The 19,741-nt window shown below is 33.3% G+C and overlaps 2 protein-coding genes across 2 annotated transcripts; both read right to left on the reverse strand.

Annotated features, from left to right (window-relative positions):
• Positions 1–846: 846 nt before the first annotated feature.
• On the reverse strand, positions 847–9,376 carry LOC137746905 (NADH-cytochrome b5 reductase-like protein). The gene is made up of 13 exons (XM_068486918.1): positions 9,150–9,376; positions 3,235–3,277; positions 2,989–3,064; positions 2,748–2,807; positions 2,610–2,660; positions 2,344–2,398; positions 2,161–2,231; positions 2,029–2,080; positions 1,707–1,784; positions 1,395–1,484; positions 1,176–1,295; positions 1,013–1,081; positions 847–909 (listed from the first exon to the last, which is right to left on the reverse strand). The coding sequence occupies exons 1-13, from the start codon at positions 9,306–9,308 to the stop codon at positions 847–849; spliced, it is 987 nt and encodes a 328-aa protein (XP_068343019.1). The 5' UTR covers positions 9,309–9,376.
• Positions 9,377–11,299: 1,923 nt separating this feature from the next.
• LOC137748447 (NADH-cytochrome b5 reductase-like protein) lies at positions 11,300–19,175 on the reverse strand. The gene is made up of 9 exons (XM_068488598.1): positions 18,949–19,175; positions 13,035–13,077; positions 12,789–12,864; positions 12,548–12,607; positions 12,410–12,460; positions 12,144–12,198; positions 11,961–12,031; positions 11,829–11,880; positions 11,300–11,584 (listed from the first exon to the last, which is right to left on the reverse strand). The coding sequence occupies exons 1-9, from the start codon at positions 19,105–19,107 to the stop codon at positions 11,483–11,485; spliced, it is 669 nt and encodes a 222-aa protein (XP_068344699.1). The 5' UTR covers positions 19,108–19,175; the 3' UTR covers positions 11,300–11,482.
• Between the last annotated feature and the right edge of the window lie 566 nt (positions 19,176–19,741).

The raw sequence follows: 19,741 nt of genomic DNA on the forward strand, positions 1-19,741 counted from the left end.
CATAAAGTTTTTTGGATTAGATTTGTTGAAATTTGAGTGTCGATGAAAGAAAATTGAAGACAAAGAAGCAGACTCAACGACGAATTTAGGTCGTCGCACTTTTGAGATGCAATGTGAAGTCGAGAGCATCAGCATCCATGGATTTGGGGCTCAATCTTTGTTGAATTCGAATGGTAATGGAAGTAAATCCAAGAGAAGGAAGAACACATGATATCTTTACCAAAATACCCTTCTATCTTTTGCTTGAATACACGCCACATAAGCAATATTTCTGCCATATTAGCACATTCTGTCACATTTTGACTTAATAAACAAAATCTCAGCAAAATAAAGTGAAAATCAAGTTTCAAGTTGCAAAGTAACGATATTTTCATTACAAGAGAAACGAATTATGGTCTATTTATAACCAGATAATGAGATTCAAACATCTCATGATTATATGATTGAATTAGGATAACAATATCTCATAGCACCAATAGTATAGTTGGTGATGGTAAAACAATCCAAGTGATTCGCGCCTTCTTGATAAGCCGGTAACTGAACGACCATCAGTCAACCTTCGCCTTCTCAGGCGGTTTCAGAGATACGTAAAATCCTTGTCTGTCTGCCAATTCGGAATCGAACATTATCTCCTTTCCGTAAACAATGATGTGCAGAAAGAGAGATGACATTTCGTCCCCTCGAGTGGACAACACAACAAATTTCATAACAAAATATGTCCTATTCAGTATTGTTCCCAAATTTATTTGGAATTCGAGTTTGAGTTGTGTATGCTTCGTAATAACACAGTTTATTGCACACAAATTTGAAATAAAACCCAGTAAGTGCTTCTTGTAAGTGAAATCATCATTGCGGAATCAAAAATACCATTTCTTCAGTGTACCCGAGCTCTTTTAGTATGCCACTGAGCTGCAACAAAGCAAACAGAGAGTTATGAGAAAAAAGAAATAGAAACGGTAATGGACTAAATGGTTTTACCGCAATTAAAAAGCAGGATACTGCCCTTCTTTACCTCTCCTTGCGATCGGTCTTGAGCCCTGTCACCAGATATATGTTTCATCATCCCAGGAGGACCATATACCTGCACAAGCAATGCAGGTCGATCGATGAGATCTAATGAAAATTGAACTAGAAGATGATATCGACAAGTACATAGTGCCTCTGCAGTATGTAACACTTACCAGGATGAGAGTATCTTCACCAGGAGCAGGTAAGCCTTTAACTGCCATGTCCTTTGATATGTAACCTTTTCCCCCTATCCAACTCTTTGTTGGATTATCTACAGTGTAAAATACCTGCATTTGGTTTCAAAAAATAAAGCCACGTTTCATGAGAGAGACCATCCAAATTTGGAGTGATGCAATGATGGTATTTTATGATGAGACAAATGGTACCTTTAAATTTGGGTGGCTAGCTGCAAGTATGTCGAGTTTCTGTTTAAGCAGTATGTCATCAGGGGAGACATTCGCATAAAGAAGTGACACCTAGGCCATCATCAATCGTCAATTTCACACAATTACAAAATATGCTGAGACTGTCGTATAGCGATTATTATATAGAATTGACATTGTTAAATATCACAAATATACTTACTCTATTATGTATATAAGTACACATATTAAAATGAGAAGTTCAAGATTTCAATTGGATAGACCGCAGTTGTGAATGTTGTGATGTAAAGACTAATGATATAGGCTATCTCTCACCTGAGTTGTGTCGTCAGGATTTTTCAGTATGGCCTCAATAACCTGAAGCATTGGAGTAATACCTGTACCACCGGCAATCTGTAACAAAGAATGAAATCGCACTTTCAGACAAAGAGACCACACAGATTTATCATACACCAATGATCTTAATTTTTGTAAGTATTCACGTGTATAGACACACAATGCAAGAAAGAACTGAACACCACTACCATAATTGATAAAGCTAACGACGATGCAAATGCATGGAACCCATGAGATATTCGTAAAAGGTGGAGAAAATTATTATATATTATATATTGAATTCTATACAAGTAGCTCATACCATGCCTATATGTTTCTTCATGTTGGGAGTATATCTGAGTTTTTCAATGGGCCTGCAAGAAACAGATACACCTGATTAGAAGATGATTTAGAGCATATCCACTGCTATTGCTTATGAATGTGGATAAATTACCCCTTCATTTCAACTATGTCGCCTGGTTTTAAACTTGCGAAATGCTGGCTCATTTTTCCTTCTGGATACACCTGCATAGAGTTTCAACAAAAATGAAAGAAGCTTGAATTGCATCTAAGGGTCAATGAATCCTCAGAAACTTAACCAAATCAAGCGAATAAGTGAATATAATTGACAGCATACCTTAATTAACAAGTCAAAGTATCCCTTGGCATCTGGATCTGAAATAGGAGTATACCTGAGCATAAAGGTAAACTGAATAAACACTACAAGTCATGCAAATGAAAATATACGAGGTGACTGAAAATCAAAAAGTAAATTCAATAACTCATACAAACAGCTGCAGGTAAGAGAAATACAGAATTCAAAGACTTCCAAAGTTACATAATTAAGTCCCGGCATAAGGAGAAAATAAAAACAGCATTTAACATGAGGCCAGAAAGACTTACGGGCGTATGACATATTTTGGTTTCCCTTCAGCATCTTGTTCTAATGGAGCCCTAGTGTTACAGGATCACAGGGACAAAAAACTATATCAATAAGGAATTTCAAGACAAAGCACAGTAATTATAAACAGAAGAGTATACCTCGTAAGGAGACATGAAGCAACATATATACCCAACTTGGCATTCGGATCAAATGTAAACCTGCCAGTTTTGGAGAAAACTAAGAGAAATCAGTCACATTGATGTTTAGACATTCTACAAGAACATGAAATCAGGACATCTTAGTATTATTGCAGGTATTTGAAGAGCTAGTGCTTCTGATCAATATAAATTTTATTTCAAATAATAGTTCTAAGGCATCTGGTGTGTCTTGAGGATATACCTGAATAATTGTGTATTATGGCTAACCCTTGCAGTATCTTGCAACTTAAATTCAACCCATTTGTCTGGATTAAGTGCTGAAAACACAGTAAACACATTTACCGAGCATGAATGTAAGGGTGAAAGAATTGGATGTGTGGCATTCACAGAAATTAAGCTTGATATACTAAGTTTCTAATCCGTTAACACAATACTTAGTTCATGATATAAAGCTTTGAGCTACATATTTAGTCTTATCAAAACTCACCCACTTTTGGGCCAGTTTGTTCTTTGATTTCATCTAGATAGACCTGTTAAAAAAAAAAAAAAAAAAGAAGGATTCTTAGCTCTCAATTAGGCCTGGTAATTCCTGACACGACCCGATAACCCGATACGACACGACACGAAATTAACAGGTGTTCGGGTCGACACGATAATGAATCAGGTCGTTATCGGGTAACCCGATAAGCACCTGTTAAGATAACAGGTTGATTCGGGTATACACGTGGATAACACGATACACGATAAGCAGAATATTATTTTAATAATTTTATAACCCTAAAAAAATACTGTAATAATTATATATATTAATTTAACAATTTTATACCCCTAAAAACTGTAATAAATATATATATATATATATATATATTAAATTAACTATAATAATTATACCCCTAAAATATTAACTATCTATAATAATTATATGTATATAAATATATATTAAATTTTGAATTAAATTTTATAAAAACTATAATAATTATTAATTAATATGCATTCATTGATTTGATTCCATAATTGATAATTCCATTCCATTCCCTGCAGTGCCGTCCTTTTTGAAGAAAAAGAGAGGGAAAAATGAAAATTAATAGAAGTGGTGAGATTTTTTTTTTTTTTTTTTTAAGTTATTAACTTTTTATTGCGTATTTGACATATCTCACTATTTTTATAATGACTCACGTGATGTACTAGTCCGTATACCAATCAATTATACGTACAAAATAAATAGATTTAAATCTACTTAATAAATACACACACACACACACACACACACCATTGAACTTGATGGAATACGAATTCTCCAAAACTAATTTCAGCGATCCCAACCGTCAAACTTGTTTGTATATGCTTCGAGATCACATCAGCAAAAAGTTGCAAATAACAAACATTCAGATATCAAGTAACGGGACAAAACTTTTCGACGGTTATAAGAGAAAAATCACAATTTAACGGTTATTTTAACTTCGATTTTGATGATTTTTTACAGCTACACTCATTGACCCTATATGAATACAATGAATGAATTTGATCTTCAATTTAAAATATTTACACAAGTGGATACCACAAAATCTTATGTTATACTTGATGAAAGAATAAATAAACTCTAACTGTTAGTCAATCTATTGTTTTTATGGGATACAAATTCTCCAAAACTAATTTCAACGATCCCTACCATCAAACTTGTTTGTATATGCTTTGAGATCACATCAGCAAAAAATCACAAAAAACAAACATTCAGAGATCAAGCAACGGGACAAAGCTTTTTAACGGTTATAAACGAAAAATCACGATTTAACGGTTATTTTAACTCCGATTTTGATGATCTTTCACAACTACACTCCTTGACCCTATATGAATACAATTTATAAATTCGACCTTCAATTTAAAATATTTACACAAGTAAATACCACAAATCTTATGTTATACTTAAAGAAAGTATAAATAAACTCAAGTGTTAGTCAATCTATAGTTTTGATGGGAAACGAATTATCCGAAACTAATTTCAACGATCCCAACTGTCAAACTTGTTTATATATGCTTCGAGATCACATCAGAAAAAAATCACAAAAAACAAACATTCAGAGATCAAGTAACAGGACAAAGCTTTTCGACGGTTATAAACAAAAAATCATGATTTAACGGTTATTTTAACTCCGATTCTGATGATTTTTTACAACTACAATCCTTGACCCTATATGAATACAATGAATAAATTCGATCTTCAATTTAAAATATTTATACAAGTGGATACCACAAAATCTTATATTATACTTAATGAAAGTATAAATAAACTCTTAAGTGTTAGTCAATCTATCATTTTGATGGGATACAAATTCTCCGAAACTAATTTCAATGATCAAAACCGTTAAACTTGTTTGTATATGCTTTGAGATCACATCAGCAAAAAATCACAAAAAACAAACATTCAGAGATCAAGTAACAGGACAAAGCTTTTCAACGGTTATAAACGAAAAATCACGATTTAACGGTTATTTTAACTCCGATTTTGATGATTTTTTACAGCTACACTCCTTGACCCTTTATGAATACAATGAATAAATTCGATCTTCAATTTAAAATATTTATACAAGTGAATACCACAAAATCTTATGTTATACTTAATTAAAGTATAAATAAACTCTAAGTGTTAGTCAATCTATCATTTTGATGGGAAACGAATTATCCGAAACTAATTTCAACGATCCCAACCGTCAAACTTGTTTGTATTTGCTTCGAGATCACATCAGCAAAAAATCACAAAAAACAAACATTCAGAGATCAAGTAACAGGACAAAGTTTTTCGACGGTTATAAAGGAAAAATCACGATTTAACGGTTATTTTAACTCCGATTTTGATGATTTTTTACAACTACACTCCTTAACCCTACATGAATACAATAAATGAATTCGATCTTCAATTTAAAATATTACACAAGTGGATACCACAAAATCTTATATTATACTTAATGAAAGTATAAATAAACTCTAAAGTATTAGTCAATCTATCGTTTTGATGAGATACAAATTCTCTGAAACTAATTTCAACGATCAAAATTGTTAAACTTGTTTGTATATGCTTCGAGATCACATCAGCAAAAAATCGCAAAAAACAAACATTCAGAGATCAAGTAACGGGACAAAACTTTTCCACGGTTATAAACGAAAACTCACGATTTAACGGTTATTTTAACTCCGATTTTGATGATTTTTTACAGCTACACTCCTTAACTCTATATGAATATCATGAATAAACTCGATCTTCTATTTAAAATATTTACACTAGTGGATAACACAAAATCTTATGTTATACTTAATGAAAGTATAAATAAACTCTAAGTGTTAGTGAATCTATTGTTTTGATAGGATACGCATTATATGAAACTAGTTTCAACGATCTAACCGTCAAACATGTTTGTATATGTTTCGAGATCGTATATGTCAAAAATTTCAAAAAACAAACGTTCAGAGAGCAAGTAACGGGCCAATACTTTTTGACGATTATCAACGAAAAATCACGATTTAACGGTTATTTTAACTCTGATTTTGATGATTTTTTACAACTACACTCCTTGACCTTATATGAAAACAATAAATGAATTCGATCTTCAATTTAAAATATTTACACAAGTGGATACCACAAAATCTTATGTTATGTTTAATGAAAGTATAAATAAACTCTAAGTGTTAGTGAATCTATTGTTTTGATAGGATACGCATTCTACGAAACTAGTTTCAACTATCCCAACCGTCAAACTTGTTTGTATATGCTTCGAGATCGCATCAGCCAAAAATCACAAAAAACAAACATTCAGAGATCAAGTAACGGGACAAAGTTTTTCGACGGTTATAAAGGAAAAATCACGATTTAACAATTATTTTAACTCCGATTTTGATGATTTTTTATAGCTACACTCATTGACCCTATATGAATACAATAAATGAATTCGATCTTCAATTTAAAATATTTACACTAGTGGATACCACAAAATCTTATGTTATACTTAATGAAAGTATGAATAAACTCTTAAGTATTAGTCAATCTATCATTTTAATGGGATACGCATTCTACGAAACTAATTTCAACGATCCAACCGTCAAAAATGTTTGTATATACTTTGAGGTCACATAAACCAAACATTCAGAGATCAAGTAACGGGACAAAACTTTTCCACGGTTATAAACGAAAAATCACGATTTAACGGATATTTTAACTCCGATTTTGATGATTTTTTACAGCCACACTCCTTGACCCTATGTGAATATCATGAATGAATTCGATCTTCAATTTAAAATATTTACACTAGTAGATACCACAAAATCTTATGTTATACTTAATGAAAGTATAAATAAACTCTAAGTGTTAGTGAATCTATTGTTTTGATGGGATACGCATTATATGAAACTAGTTTCAACGATCCAACCGTCAAACATGTTTGTATATGTTTCGAGATCGCATATGTCAAAAATTTCAAAAAACAAACGTTCAGAGAGCAAGTAACGGCCCAAAACTTTTTGACGATTATCAACGAAAAATCACGATTTAACGGTTATTTTAACTCCGATTTTGATGATTTTTTACAACTACACTCCTTGACCCTATATGAATACAATGAATGAATTCGATCTTCAATTTAAAATATTTACACAAGTGGATACCACAAAATCTTATGTTATGTTTAATGAAAGTATAAATAAACTCTAAGTGTTAGTGAATCTATTGTTTTGATAAGATACGCATTCTACGAAACTAGTTTCAACGATCCCAACCGTCAAACTTGTTTGTATATGTTTCGAGATCGCATCAGCCAAAAATCACAAAAAACAAACATTCAGAGATCAAGTAACGGGACAAAGTTTTTCGACGGTTATAAAGGAAAAATCACGATTTAACGATTATTTTAACTCCGATTTTGATGATTTTTTACAGCTACACTCCTTGACCCTATATGAATACAATGAATGAATTCGATCTTCAATTTAAAATATTTACCCTAGTAGATACCACAAAATCTTATGTTATACTTAATGAAAGTATAAATAAACTCCAAGTGTTAGTGAATCTATCGTTTTGATGGGATACGCATTCTACGAAAATAATTTCATTGATCTAACCGTCAAACTTGTTTGTATATACTTCAAGATCGCATACGCAAAAAATCGCAAAAACCAAAATTCAGAGATGAATTCGATCTTCAATTTAAAATATTTACACTATTGGATACCACAAAATCTTATGTCATGATGATCGATGAAAATTGAGGATTTTGTAAAAGGAATAACATGCAAGCTCTGAGTTCCATTGGCAAGGTTTAAACTTTTGAGAAAGACTTCACAACCTTGAAAACAAAAACTCTTTCATTTTGCATATCATTGCACATTTAATATTTTGTAATAGATTAGTAGTGTATGGATGTTTGTTTATTAGGCTCTTATTTTTAAGGGTAGATGTAGTACTTAAACGACAAATGTGTTTTAATGTTTTGAAGTAATATTTATGTGGTAATGTGTGGTATGTGCAAATTTAAGAAAAAAAACATTTTTCTTAACGGGTCATAGCTGGTCATAACGGGTCGGGTCACTTTATCTGTTGGGTAAAGTGACCCGACCTGTTAAGGACCCGTTAAGATAACAGGTGTTACACGAAAACGACACGAACACGACAGACATGACCCGTTTGCCAAGCCTACTCTCAATACAGAAGAAGAACCTGAATCCTAAACCCTTAATGACAAGTAAGTTGCTATACGGGCAAATATAAATCAAACCATAATGAGCAGGAAAAGACAATGAAAAACCTTTTATTGCATTAGGAAACCTATAAAACCAATAGAGCAGTGATTATCCATGAAAACGTTAATGTCGCTCAGAAGGGTCATCTTGCAGTAGTAAACCAGCAATAAAAGGTATTCTGATCACACACCGGGATATCTGATCCTGTGCTCTTTTCGTTTTCATAGTTATACCATGCAGGCATACACAACTTCTAATTACTATCCGACGATGAACATCACTAACGCAACACCATAAATGAAACCAGTTCATCAAACGCAATCTACACTAGCTTGAAAATCCCCATTACTCCAAACATTCTAAGCTAATTAGACAAGAATCCAAATACATAAACAATTAATCAACAACAAAGACCTGAACAAACAAAATTCAAATACCTAATTATACTATCTGTAGTTTACAACTAAATAAACCCAGAATCGAATATCGAAAAGAAAACAAAAACACCATCACAAACACACCCATTTCTTTAAACGCTCAAAACCATCAGGAGAAATTATACTTTCTTAAAAAACCCAATTGGGGCCACAAAATTCCTGAGCTAAAACCCACATTGTATCAGTAATAAATCAACAATCTGATCAATACCCAGATGAAATGAGCAGGAGAAATTACCAAATCCGGCGAGGAATGGTAGCAGAGATAGGAGATTCCGCCGGAGACGGCTGCGACTGCTCCGAAGGGAATGCGGAAGCTGGACTTCGATTGACCTCGAAACGAGCTGTTGAAGGCGATCGGCGCCGCCTTGGCGAGCCTTTGGAAGAAGGTAGCCATTGGAAGAAGCAAAGCACAAATGCTGCTGGCCACTTGCCTTGCTGATTTCCCACTACTCTTGGCGACGTTTCCAGTTTCCACTTTCGTGGGAAAAGTCTTAACGTTTCTGGCGTGGAAGTCAGTGATTACTGGGCCCAATAGCCACAAGGCCCAATTTATGGATTGGATACTTTTCACTGGGTGGGCCGGGAATTCAAATATGGGCCTTGACTGATGAAGTTATGAGACATAGGTCGAAGCTTAAGGCCTGATGTGCTCTCAATTTCCAGTGGACCGGTGCCTCAATGTGAAAAAAGAAACCTTTCCTCTCGTGGAAAGTACTGATAATCCATGTGTTTTATGAGTCCTGTTAAGATACAAGTATCTAACAAATACAAACACTTAAAAATATTACTTTCTGAGTCCCATTAAGATATAAGTAGGTAACCAATACGAACACTTGAAGAGAGTTTCACGTCAAATTTGTTGAAATTCGACATGGCCTTCCACATACATAAAGTTTTTTGGATTAGATTTGTTGAAATTTGAGTGTCGATGAAAGAAAATTGAAGACAAAGAAGCAGACTCAACGACGAATTTAGGTCGTCGCACTTTTGAGATGCAATGTGAAGTCGAGAGCATCAGCATCCATGGATTTGGGGCTCAATCTTTGTTGAATTCGAATGGTAATGGAAGTAAATCCAAGAGAAGGAAGAACACATGATATCTTTACCAAAATACCCTTCTATCTTTTGCTTGAATACACGCCACATAAGCAATATTTCTGCCATATTAGCACATTCTGTCACATTTTGACTTAATAAACAAAATCTCAGCAAAATAAAGTGAAAATCAAGTTTCAAGTTGCAAAGTAACGATATTTTCATTACAAGAGAAACGAATTATGGTCTATTTATAACCAGATAATGAGATTCAAACATCTCATGATTATATGATTGAATTAGGATAACAATATCTCATAGCACCAATAGTATAGTTGGTGATGGTAAAACAATCCAAGTGATTCGCGCCTTCTTGATAAGCCGGTAACTGAACGACCATCAGTCAACCTTCGCCTTCTCAGGCGGTTTCAGAGATACGTAAAATCCTTGTCTGTCTGCCAATTCGGAATCGAACATTATCTCCTTTCCGTAAACAATGATGTGCAGAAAGAGAGATGACATTTCGTCCCCTCGAGTGGACAACACAACAAATTTCATAACAAAATATGTCCTATTCAGTATTGTTCCCAAATTTATTTGGAATTCGAGTTTGAGTTGTGTATGCTTCGTAATAACACAGTTTATTGCACACAAATTTGAAATAAAACCCAGTAAGTGCTTCTTGTAAGTGAAATCATCATTGCGGAATCAAAAATACCATTTCTTCAGTGTACCCGAGCTCTTTTAGTATGCCACTGAGCTGCAACAAAGCAAACAGAGAGTTATGAGAAAAAAGAAATAGAAACGGTAATGGACTAAATGGTTTTACCGCAATTAAAAAGCAGGATACTGCCCTTCTTTACCTCTCCTTGCGATCGGTCTTGAGCCCTGTCACCAGATATATGTTTCATCATCCCAGGAGGACCACATACCTGCACAAGCAATGCAGGTCGATCGATGAGATCTAATGAAAATTGAACTAGAAGATGATATCGACAAGTACATAGTGCCTCTGCAGTATGTAACACTTACCAGGATGAGAGTATCTTCACCAGGAGCAGGTAAGCCTTTAACTGCCATGTCCTTTGATATGTAACCTTTTCCCCCTATCCAACTCTTTGTTGGATTATCTACAGTGTAAAATACCTGCATTTGGTTTCAAAAAATAAAGCCACGTTTCATGAGAGAGACCATCCAAATTTGGAGTGATGCAATGATGGTATTTTATGATGAGACAAATGGTACCTTTAAATTTGGGTGGCTAGCTGCAAGTATGTCGAGTTTCTGTTTAAGCAGTATGTCATCAGGGGAGACATTCGCATAAAGAAATGACACCTAGGCCATCATCAATCGTCAATTTCACACAATTACAAAATATGCTGAGACTGTCGTATAGCGATTATTACATAGAATTGACATTGTTAAATATCACAAATATACTTACTCTATTATGTATATAAGTACACATATTAAAATGAGAAGTTCAAGATTTCAATTGGATAGACCGCAGTTGTGAATGTTGTGATGTAAAGACTAATGATATAGGCTATCTCTCACCTGAGTTGTGTCGTCAGGATTTTTCAGTATGGCCTCAATAACCTGAAGCATTGGAGTAATACCTGTACCACCGGCAATCTGTAACAAAGAATGAAATCGCACTTTCAGACAAAGAGACCACACAGATTTATCATACACCAATGATCTTAATTTTTGTAAGTATTCACGTGTATAGACACACAATGCAAGAAAGAACTGAACACCACTACCATAATTGATAAAGCTAACGACGATGCAAATGCATGGAACCCATGAGATATTCGTAAAAGGTGGAGAAAATTATTATATATTATATATTGAATTCTATACAAGTAGCTCATACCATGCCTATATGTTTCTTCATGTTGGGAGTATATCTGAGTTTTTCAATGGGCCTGCAAGAAACAGATACACCTGATTAGAAGATGATTTAGAGCATATCCACTGCTATTGCTTGTGAATGTGGATAAATTACCCCTTCATTTCAACTATGTCGCCTGGTTTTAAACTTGCGAAATGCTGGCTCATTTTTCCTTCTGGATACACCTGCATAGAGTTTCAACAAAAATGAAAGAAGCTTGAATTGCATCTAAGGGTCAATGAATCCTCAGAAACTTAACCAAATCAAGCGAATAAGTGAATATAATTGACAGCATACCTTAATTAACAAGTCAAAGTATCCCTTGGCATCTGGATCTGAAATAGGAGTATACCTGAGCATAAAGGTAAACTGAATAAACACTACAAGTCATGCAAATGAAAATATACGAGGTGACTGAAAATCAAAAAGTAAATTCAATAACTCATACAAACAGCTGCAGGTAAGAGAAATACAGAATTCAAAGACTTCCAAAGTTACATAATTAAGTCCCGGCATAAGGAGAAAATAAAAACAGCATTTAACATGAGGCCAGAAAGACTTACGGGCGTATGACATATTTTGGTTTCCCTTCAGCATCTTGTTCTAATGGAGCCCTAGTGTTACAGGATCACAGGGACAAAAAACTATATCAATAAGGAATTTCAAGACAAAGCAGAGTAATTATAAACAGAAGAGTATACCTCGTAAGGAGACATGAAGCAACATATATACCCAACTTGGCATTCGGATCAAATGTAAACCTGCCAGTTTTGGAGAAAACTAAGAGAAATCAGTCACATTGATGTTTAGACATTCTACAAGAACATGAAATCAGGACATCTTAGTATTATTGCAGGTATTTGAAGAGCTAGTGCTTCTGATCAATATAAATTTTATTTCAAATAATAGTTCTAAGGCATCTGGTGTGTCTTGAGGATATACCTGAATAATTGTGTATTATGGCTAACCCTTGCAGTATCTTGCAACTTAAATTCAACCCATTTGTCTGGATTAAGTGCTGAAAACACAGTAAACACATTTACCGAGCATGAATGTAAGGGTGAAAGAATTGGATGTGTGGCATTCACAGAAATTAAGCTTGATATACTAAGTTTCTAATCCGTTAACACAATACTTAGTTCATGATATAAAGCTTTGAGCTACATATTTAGTCTTATCAAAACTCACCCACTTTTGGGCCAGTTTGTTCTTTGATTTCATCTAGATAGACCTGTTAAAAAAAAAAAAAAAAAAGAAGGATTCTTAGCTCTCAATTAGGCCTGGTAATTCCTGACACGACCCGATAACCCGATACGACACGACACGAAATTAACAGGTGTTCGGGTCGACACGATAATGAATCAGGTCGTTATCGGGTAACCCGATAAGCACCTGTTAAGATAACAGGTTGATTCGGGTATACACGTGGATAACACGATACACGATAAGCAGAATATTATTTTAATAATTTTATAACCCTAAAAAAATACTGTAATAATTATATATATTAATTTAACAATTTTATACCCCTAAAAACTGTAATAAATATATATATATATATATATATATATTAAATTAACTATAATAATTATACCCCTAAAATATTAACTATCTATAATAATTATATGTATATAAATATATATTAAATTTTGAATTAAATTTTATAAAAACTATAATAATTATTAATTAATATGCATTCATTGATTTGATTCCATAATTGATAATTCCATTCCATTCCCTGCAGTGCCGTCCTTTTTGAAGAAAAAGAGAGGGAAAAATGAAAATTAATAGAAGTGGTGAGATTTTTTTTTTTTTTTTTTAAGTTATTAACTTTTTATTGCGTATTTGACATATCTCACTATTTTTATAATGACTCACGTGATGTACTAGTCCGTATACCAATCAATTATACGTACAAAATAAATAGATTTAAATCTACTTAATAAATACACACACACACACACACACACCATTGAACTTGATGGAATACGAATTCTCCAAAACTAATTTCAGCGATCCCAACCGTCAAACTTGTTTGTATATGCTTCGAGATCACATCAGCAAAAAGTTGCAAATAACAAACATTCAGATATCAAGTAACGGGACAAAACTTTTCGACGGTTATAAGAGAAAAATCACAATTTAACGGTTATTTTAACTTCGATTTTGATGATTTTTTACAGCTACACTCATTGACCCTATATGAATACAATGAATGAATTTGATCTTCAATTTAAAATATTTACACAAGTGGATACCACAAAATCTTATGTTATACTTGATGAAAGAATAAATAAACTCTAACTGTTAGTCAATCTATTGTTTTTATGGGATACAAATTCTCCAAAACTAATTTCAACGATCCCTACCATCAAACTTGTTTGTATATGCTTTGAGATCACATCAGCAAAAAATCACAAAAAACAAACATTCAGAGATCAAGCAACGGGACAAAGCTTTTTAACGGTTATAAACGAAAAATCACGATTTAACGGTTATTTTAACTCCGATTTTGATGATCTTTTACAACTACACTCCTTGACCCTATATGAATACAATTTATAAATTCGACCTTCAATTTAAAATATTTACACAAGTAAATACCACAAATCTTATGTTATACTTAAAGAAAGTATAAATAAACTCAAGTGTTAGTCAATCTATAGTTTTGATGGGAAACGAATTATCCGAAACTAATTTCAACGATCCCAACTGTCAAACTTGTTTATATATGCTTCGAGATCACATCAGAAAAAAATCACAAAAAACAAACATTCAGAGATCAAGTAACAGGACAAAGCTTTTCGACGGTTATAAACAAAAAATCATGATTTAACGGTTATTTTAACTCCGATTCTGATGATTTTTTACAACTACAATCCTTGACCTTATATGAATACAATGAATAAATTCGATCTTCAATTTAAAATATTTATACAAGTGGATACCACAAAATCTTATATTATACTTAATGAAAGTATAAATAAACTCTTAAGTGTTAGTCAATCTATCATTTTGATGGGATACAAATTCTCCGAAACTAATTTCAATGATCAAAACCGTTAAACTTGTTTGTATATGCTTTGAGATCACATCAGCAAAAAATCACAAAAAACAAACATTCAGAGATCAAGTAACAGGACAAAGCTTTTCAACGGTTATAAACGAAAAATCACGATTTAACGGTTATTTTAACTCCGATTTTGATGATTTTTTACAGCTACACTCCTTGACCCTTTATGAATACAATGAATAAATTCGATCTTCAATTTAAAATATTTATACAAGTGAATACCACAAAATCTTATGTTATACTTAATTAAAGTATAAATAAACTCTAAGTGTTAGTCAATCTATCATTTTGATGGGAAACGAATTATCCGAAACTAATTTCAACGATCCCAACCGTCAAACTTGTTTGTATTTGCTTCGAGATCACATCAGCAAAAAATCACAAAAAACAAACATTCAGAGATCAAGTAACAGGACAAAGTTTTTCGACGGTTATAAAGGAAAAATCACGATTTAACGGTTATTTTAACTCCGATTTTGATGATTTTTTACAACTACACTCCTTAACCCTACATGAATACAATAAATGAATTCGATCTTCAATTTAAAATATTACACAAGTGGATACCACAAAATCTTATATTATACTTAATGAAAGTATAAATAAACTCTAAAGTATTAGTCAATCTATCGTTTTGATGAGATACAAATTCTCTGAAACTAATTTCAACGATCAAAATTGTTAAACTTGTTTGTATATGCTTCGAGATCACATCAGCAAAAAATCGCAAAAAACAAACATTCAGAGATCAAGTAACGGGACAAAACTTTTCCACGGTTATAAACGAAAACTCACGATTTAACGGTTATTTTAACTCCGATTTTGATGATTTTTTACAGCTACACTCCTTAACTCTATATGAATATCATGAATAAACTCGATCTTCTATTTAAAATATTTACACTAGTGGATAACACAAAATCTTATGTTATACTTAATGAAAGTATAAATAAACTCTAAATGTTAGTGAATCTATTGTTTTGATAGGATACGCATTATATGAAACTAGTTTCAACGATCTAACCGTCAAACATGTTTGTATATGTTTCGAGATCGTATATGTCAAAAATTTCAAAAAACAAACGTTCAGAGAGCAAGTAACGGGCCAATACTTTTTGACGATTATCAACGAAAAATCACGATTTAACGGTTATTTTAACTCTGATTTTGATGATTTTTTACAACTACACTCCTTGACCTTATATGAAAACAATAAATGAATTCGATCTTCAATTTAAAATATTTACACAAGTGGATACCACAAAATCTTATGTTATGTTTAATGAAAGTATAAATAAACTCTAAGTGTTAGTGAATCTATTGTTTTGATAGGATACGCATTCTACGAAACTAGTTTCAACTATCCCAACCGTCAAACTTGTTTGTATATGCTTCGAGATCGCATCAGCCAAAAATCACAAAAAACAAACATTCAGAGATCAAGTAACGGGACAAAGTTTTTCGACGGTTATAAAGGAAAAATCACGATTTAACAATTATTTTAACTCCGATTTTGATGATTTTTTATAGCTACACTCATTGACCCTATATGAATACAATAAATGAATTCGATCTTCAATTTAAAATATTTACACTAGTGGATACCACAAAATCTTATGTTATACTTAATGAAAGTATGAATAAACTCTTAAGTATTAGTCAATCTATCATTTTAATGGGATACGCATTCTACGAAACTAATTTCAACGATCCAACCGTCAAAAATGTTTGTATATACTTTGAGGTCACATAAACCAAACATTCAGAGATCAAGTAACGGGACAAAACTTTTCCACGGTTATAAACGAAAAATCACGATTTAACGGATATTTTAACTCCGATTTTGATGATTTTTTACAGCCACACTCCTTGACCCTATGTGAATATCATGAATGAATTCGATCTTCAATTTAAAATATTTACACTAGTAGATACCACAAAATCTTATGTTATACTTAATGAAGGTATAAATAAACTCTAAGTGTTAGTGAATCTATTGTTTTGATGGGATACGCATTATATGAAACTAGTTTCAACGATCCAACCGTCAAACATGTTTGTATATGTTTCGAGATCGCATATGTCAAAAATTTCAAAAAACAAACGTTCAGAGAGCAAGTAACGGCCCAAAACTTTTTGACGATTATCAACGAAAAATCACGATTTAACGGTTATTTTAACTCCGATTTTGATGATTTTTTACAACTACACTCCTTGACCCTATATGAATACAATGAATGAATTCGATCTTCAATTTAAAATATTTACACAAGTGGATACCACAAAATCTTATGTTATGTTTAATGAAAGTATAAATAAACTCTAAGTGTTAGTGAATCTATTGTTTTGATAGGATACGCATTCTACGAAACTAGTTTCAACGATCCCAACCGTCAAACTTGTTTGTATATGTTTCGAGATCGCATCAGCCAAAAATCACAAAAAACAAACATTCAGAGATCAAGTAACGGGACAAAGTTTTTCGACGGTTATAAAGGAAAAATCACGATTTAACGATTATTTTAACTCCGATTTTGATGATTTTTTACAGCTACACTCCTTGACCCTATATGAATACAATGAATGAATTCGATCTTCAATTTAAAATATTTACCCTAGTAGATACCACAAAATCTTATGTTATACTTAATGAAAGTATAAATAAACTCCAAGTGTTAGTGAATCTATCGTTTTGATGGGATACGCATTCTACGAAAATAATTTCATTGATCTAACCGTCAAACTTGTTTGTATATACTTCAAGATCGCATACGCAAAAAATCGCAAAAACCAAAATTCAGAGATGAATTCGATCTTCAATTTAAAATATTTACACTATTGGATACCACAAAATCTTATGTCATGATGATCGATGAAAATTGAGGATTTTGTAAAAGGAATAACATGCAAGCTCTGAGTTCCATTGGCAAGGTTTAAACTTTTGAGAAAGACTTCACAACCTTGAAAACAAAAACTCTTTCATTTTGCATATCATTGCACATTTAATATTTTGTAATAGATTAGTAGTGTATGGATGTTTGTTTATTAGGCTCTTATTTTTAAGGGTAGATGTAGTACTTAAACGACAAATGTGTTTTAATGTTTTGAAGTAATATTTATGTGGTAATGTGTGGTATGTGCAAATTTAAGAAAAAAAACATTTTTCTTAACGGGTCATAGCTGGTCATAACGGGTCGGGTCACTTTATCTGTTGGGTAAAGTGACCCGACCTGTTAAGGACCCGTTAAGATAACAGGTGTTACACGAAAACGACACGAACACGACAGACATGACCCGTTTGCCAGGCCTACTCTCAATACAGAAGAAGAACCTGAATCCTAAACCCTTAATGACAAGTAAGTTGCTATACGGGCAAATATAAATCAAACCATAATGAGCAGGAAAAGACAATGAAAAACCTTTTATTGCATTAGGAAACCTATAAAACCAATAGAGCAGTGATTATCCATGAAAACGTTAATGTCGCTCAGAAGGGTCATCTTGCAGTAGTAAACCAGCAATAAAAGGTATTCTGATCACACACCGGGATATCTGATCCTGTGCTCTTTTCGTTTTCATAGTTATACCATGCAGGCATACACAACTTCTAATTACTATCCGACGATGAACATCACTAACGCAACACCATAAATGAAACCAGTTCATCAAACGCAATCTACACTAGCTTGAAAATCCCCATTACTCCAAACATTCTAAGCTAATTAGACAAGAATCCAAATACATAAACAATTAATCAACAACAAAGACCTGAACAAACAAAATTCAAATACCTAATTATACTATCTGTAGTTTACAACTAAATAAACCCAGAATCGAATATCGAAAAGAAAACAAAAACACCATCACAAACACACCCATTTCTTTAAACGCTCAAAACCATCAGGAGAAATTATACTTTCTTAAAAAACCCAATTGGGGCCACAAAATTCCTGAGCTAAAACCCACATTGTATCAGTAATAAATCAACAATCTGATCAATACCCAGATGAAATGAGCAGGAGAAATTACCAAATCCGGCGAGGAATGGTAGCAGAGATAGGAGATTCCGCCGGAGACGGCTGCGACTGCTCCGAAGGGAATGCGGAAGCTGGACTTCGATTGACCTCGAAACGAGCTGTTGAAGGCGATCGGCGCCGCCTTGGCGAGCCTTTGGAAGAAGGTAGCCATTGGAAGAAGCAAAGCACAAATGCTGCTGGCCACTTGCCTTGCTGATTTCCCACTACTCTTGGCGACGTTTCCAGTTTCCACTTTCGTGGGAAAAGTCTTAACGTTTCTGGCGTGGCGTGGAAGTCAGTGATTACTGGGCCAATAGCCACAAGGCCCAATTTATGGATTGGATACTTTTCACTGGGTGGGCCGGGAATTCAAATATGGGCCTTGACTGATGAAGTTATGAGACATAGGTCGAAGCTTAAGGCCTGATGTGCTCTCAATTTCCAGTGGACCGGTGCCTCAATGTGAAAAAAGAAACCTTTCCTCTCGTGGAAAGTACTGATAATCCATGTGTTTTATGAGTCCTGTTAAGATACAAGTATCTAACAAATACAAACACTTAAAAATATTACTTTCTGAGTCCCATTAAGATATAAGTAGGTAACCAATACGAACACTTGAAGAGAGTTTCACGTCAAATTTGTTGAAATTCGACATGGCCTTCCACATACATAAAGTTTTTTGGATTAGATTTGTTGAAATTTGAGTGTCGATGAAAGAAAATTGAAGACAAAGAAGCAGACTCAACGACGAATTTAGGTCGTCGCACTTTTGAGATGCAATGTGAAGTCGAGAGCATCAGCATCCA

This window comes from Pyrus communis, chromosome 10, assembly GCF_963583255.1.
Source record: "Pyrus communis chromosome 10, drPyrComm1.1, whole genome shotgun sequence".
Classification (NCBI taxonomy): domain Eukaryota; kingdom Viridiplantae; phylum Streptophyta; class Magnoliopsida; order Rosales; family Rosaceae; genus Pyrus; species Pyrus communis.

Coding starts and splice junctions, on each gene's coding strand:
- LOC137746905 (XM_068486918.1), bottom strand. CDS start 9,308: ATGGCTACCTTCTTCCAAAGGCTCGCCAAGGCGGCGCCGATCGCCTTC. Junction 2,661..2,747: donor GCTTCATGTCTCCTTACGAG/GTATACTCTTCT, acceptor CTGTAACACTAG/GGCTCCATTAGAACAAGATG. Junction 1,785..2,028: donor TGAAGAAACATATAGGCATG/GTATGAGCTACT, acceptor TCTTTGTTACAG/ATTGCCGGTGGTACAGGTAT.
- LOC137748447 (XM_068488598.1), bottom strand. CDS start 19,107: ATGGCTACCTTCTTCCAAAGGCTCGCCAAGGCGGCGCCGATCGCCTTC. Junction 13,078..18,948: donor ACCATTCCTCGCCGGATTTG/GTAATTTCTCCT, acceptor TTTTTTTAACAG/GTCTATCTAGATGAAATCAA. Junction 12,032..12,143: donor ACTTTGACTTGTTAATTAAG/GTATGCTGTCAA, acceptor AACTCTATGCAG/GTGTATCCAGAAGGAAAAAT.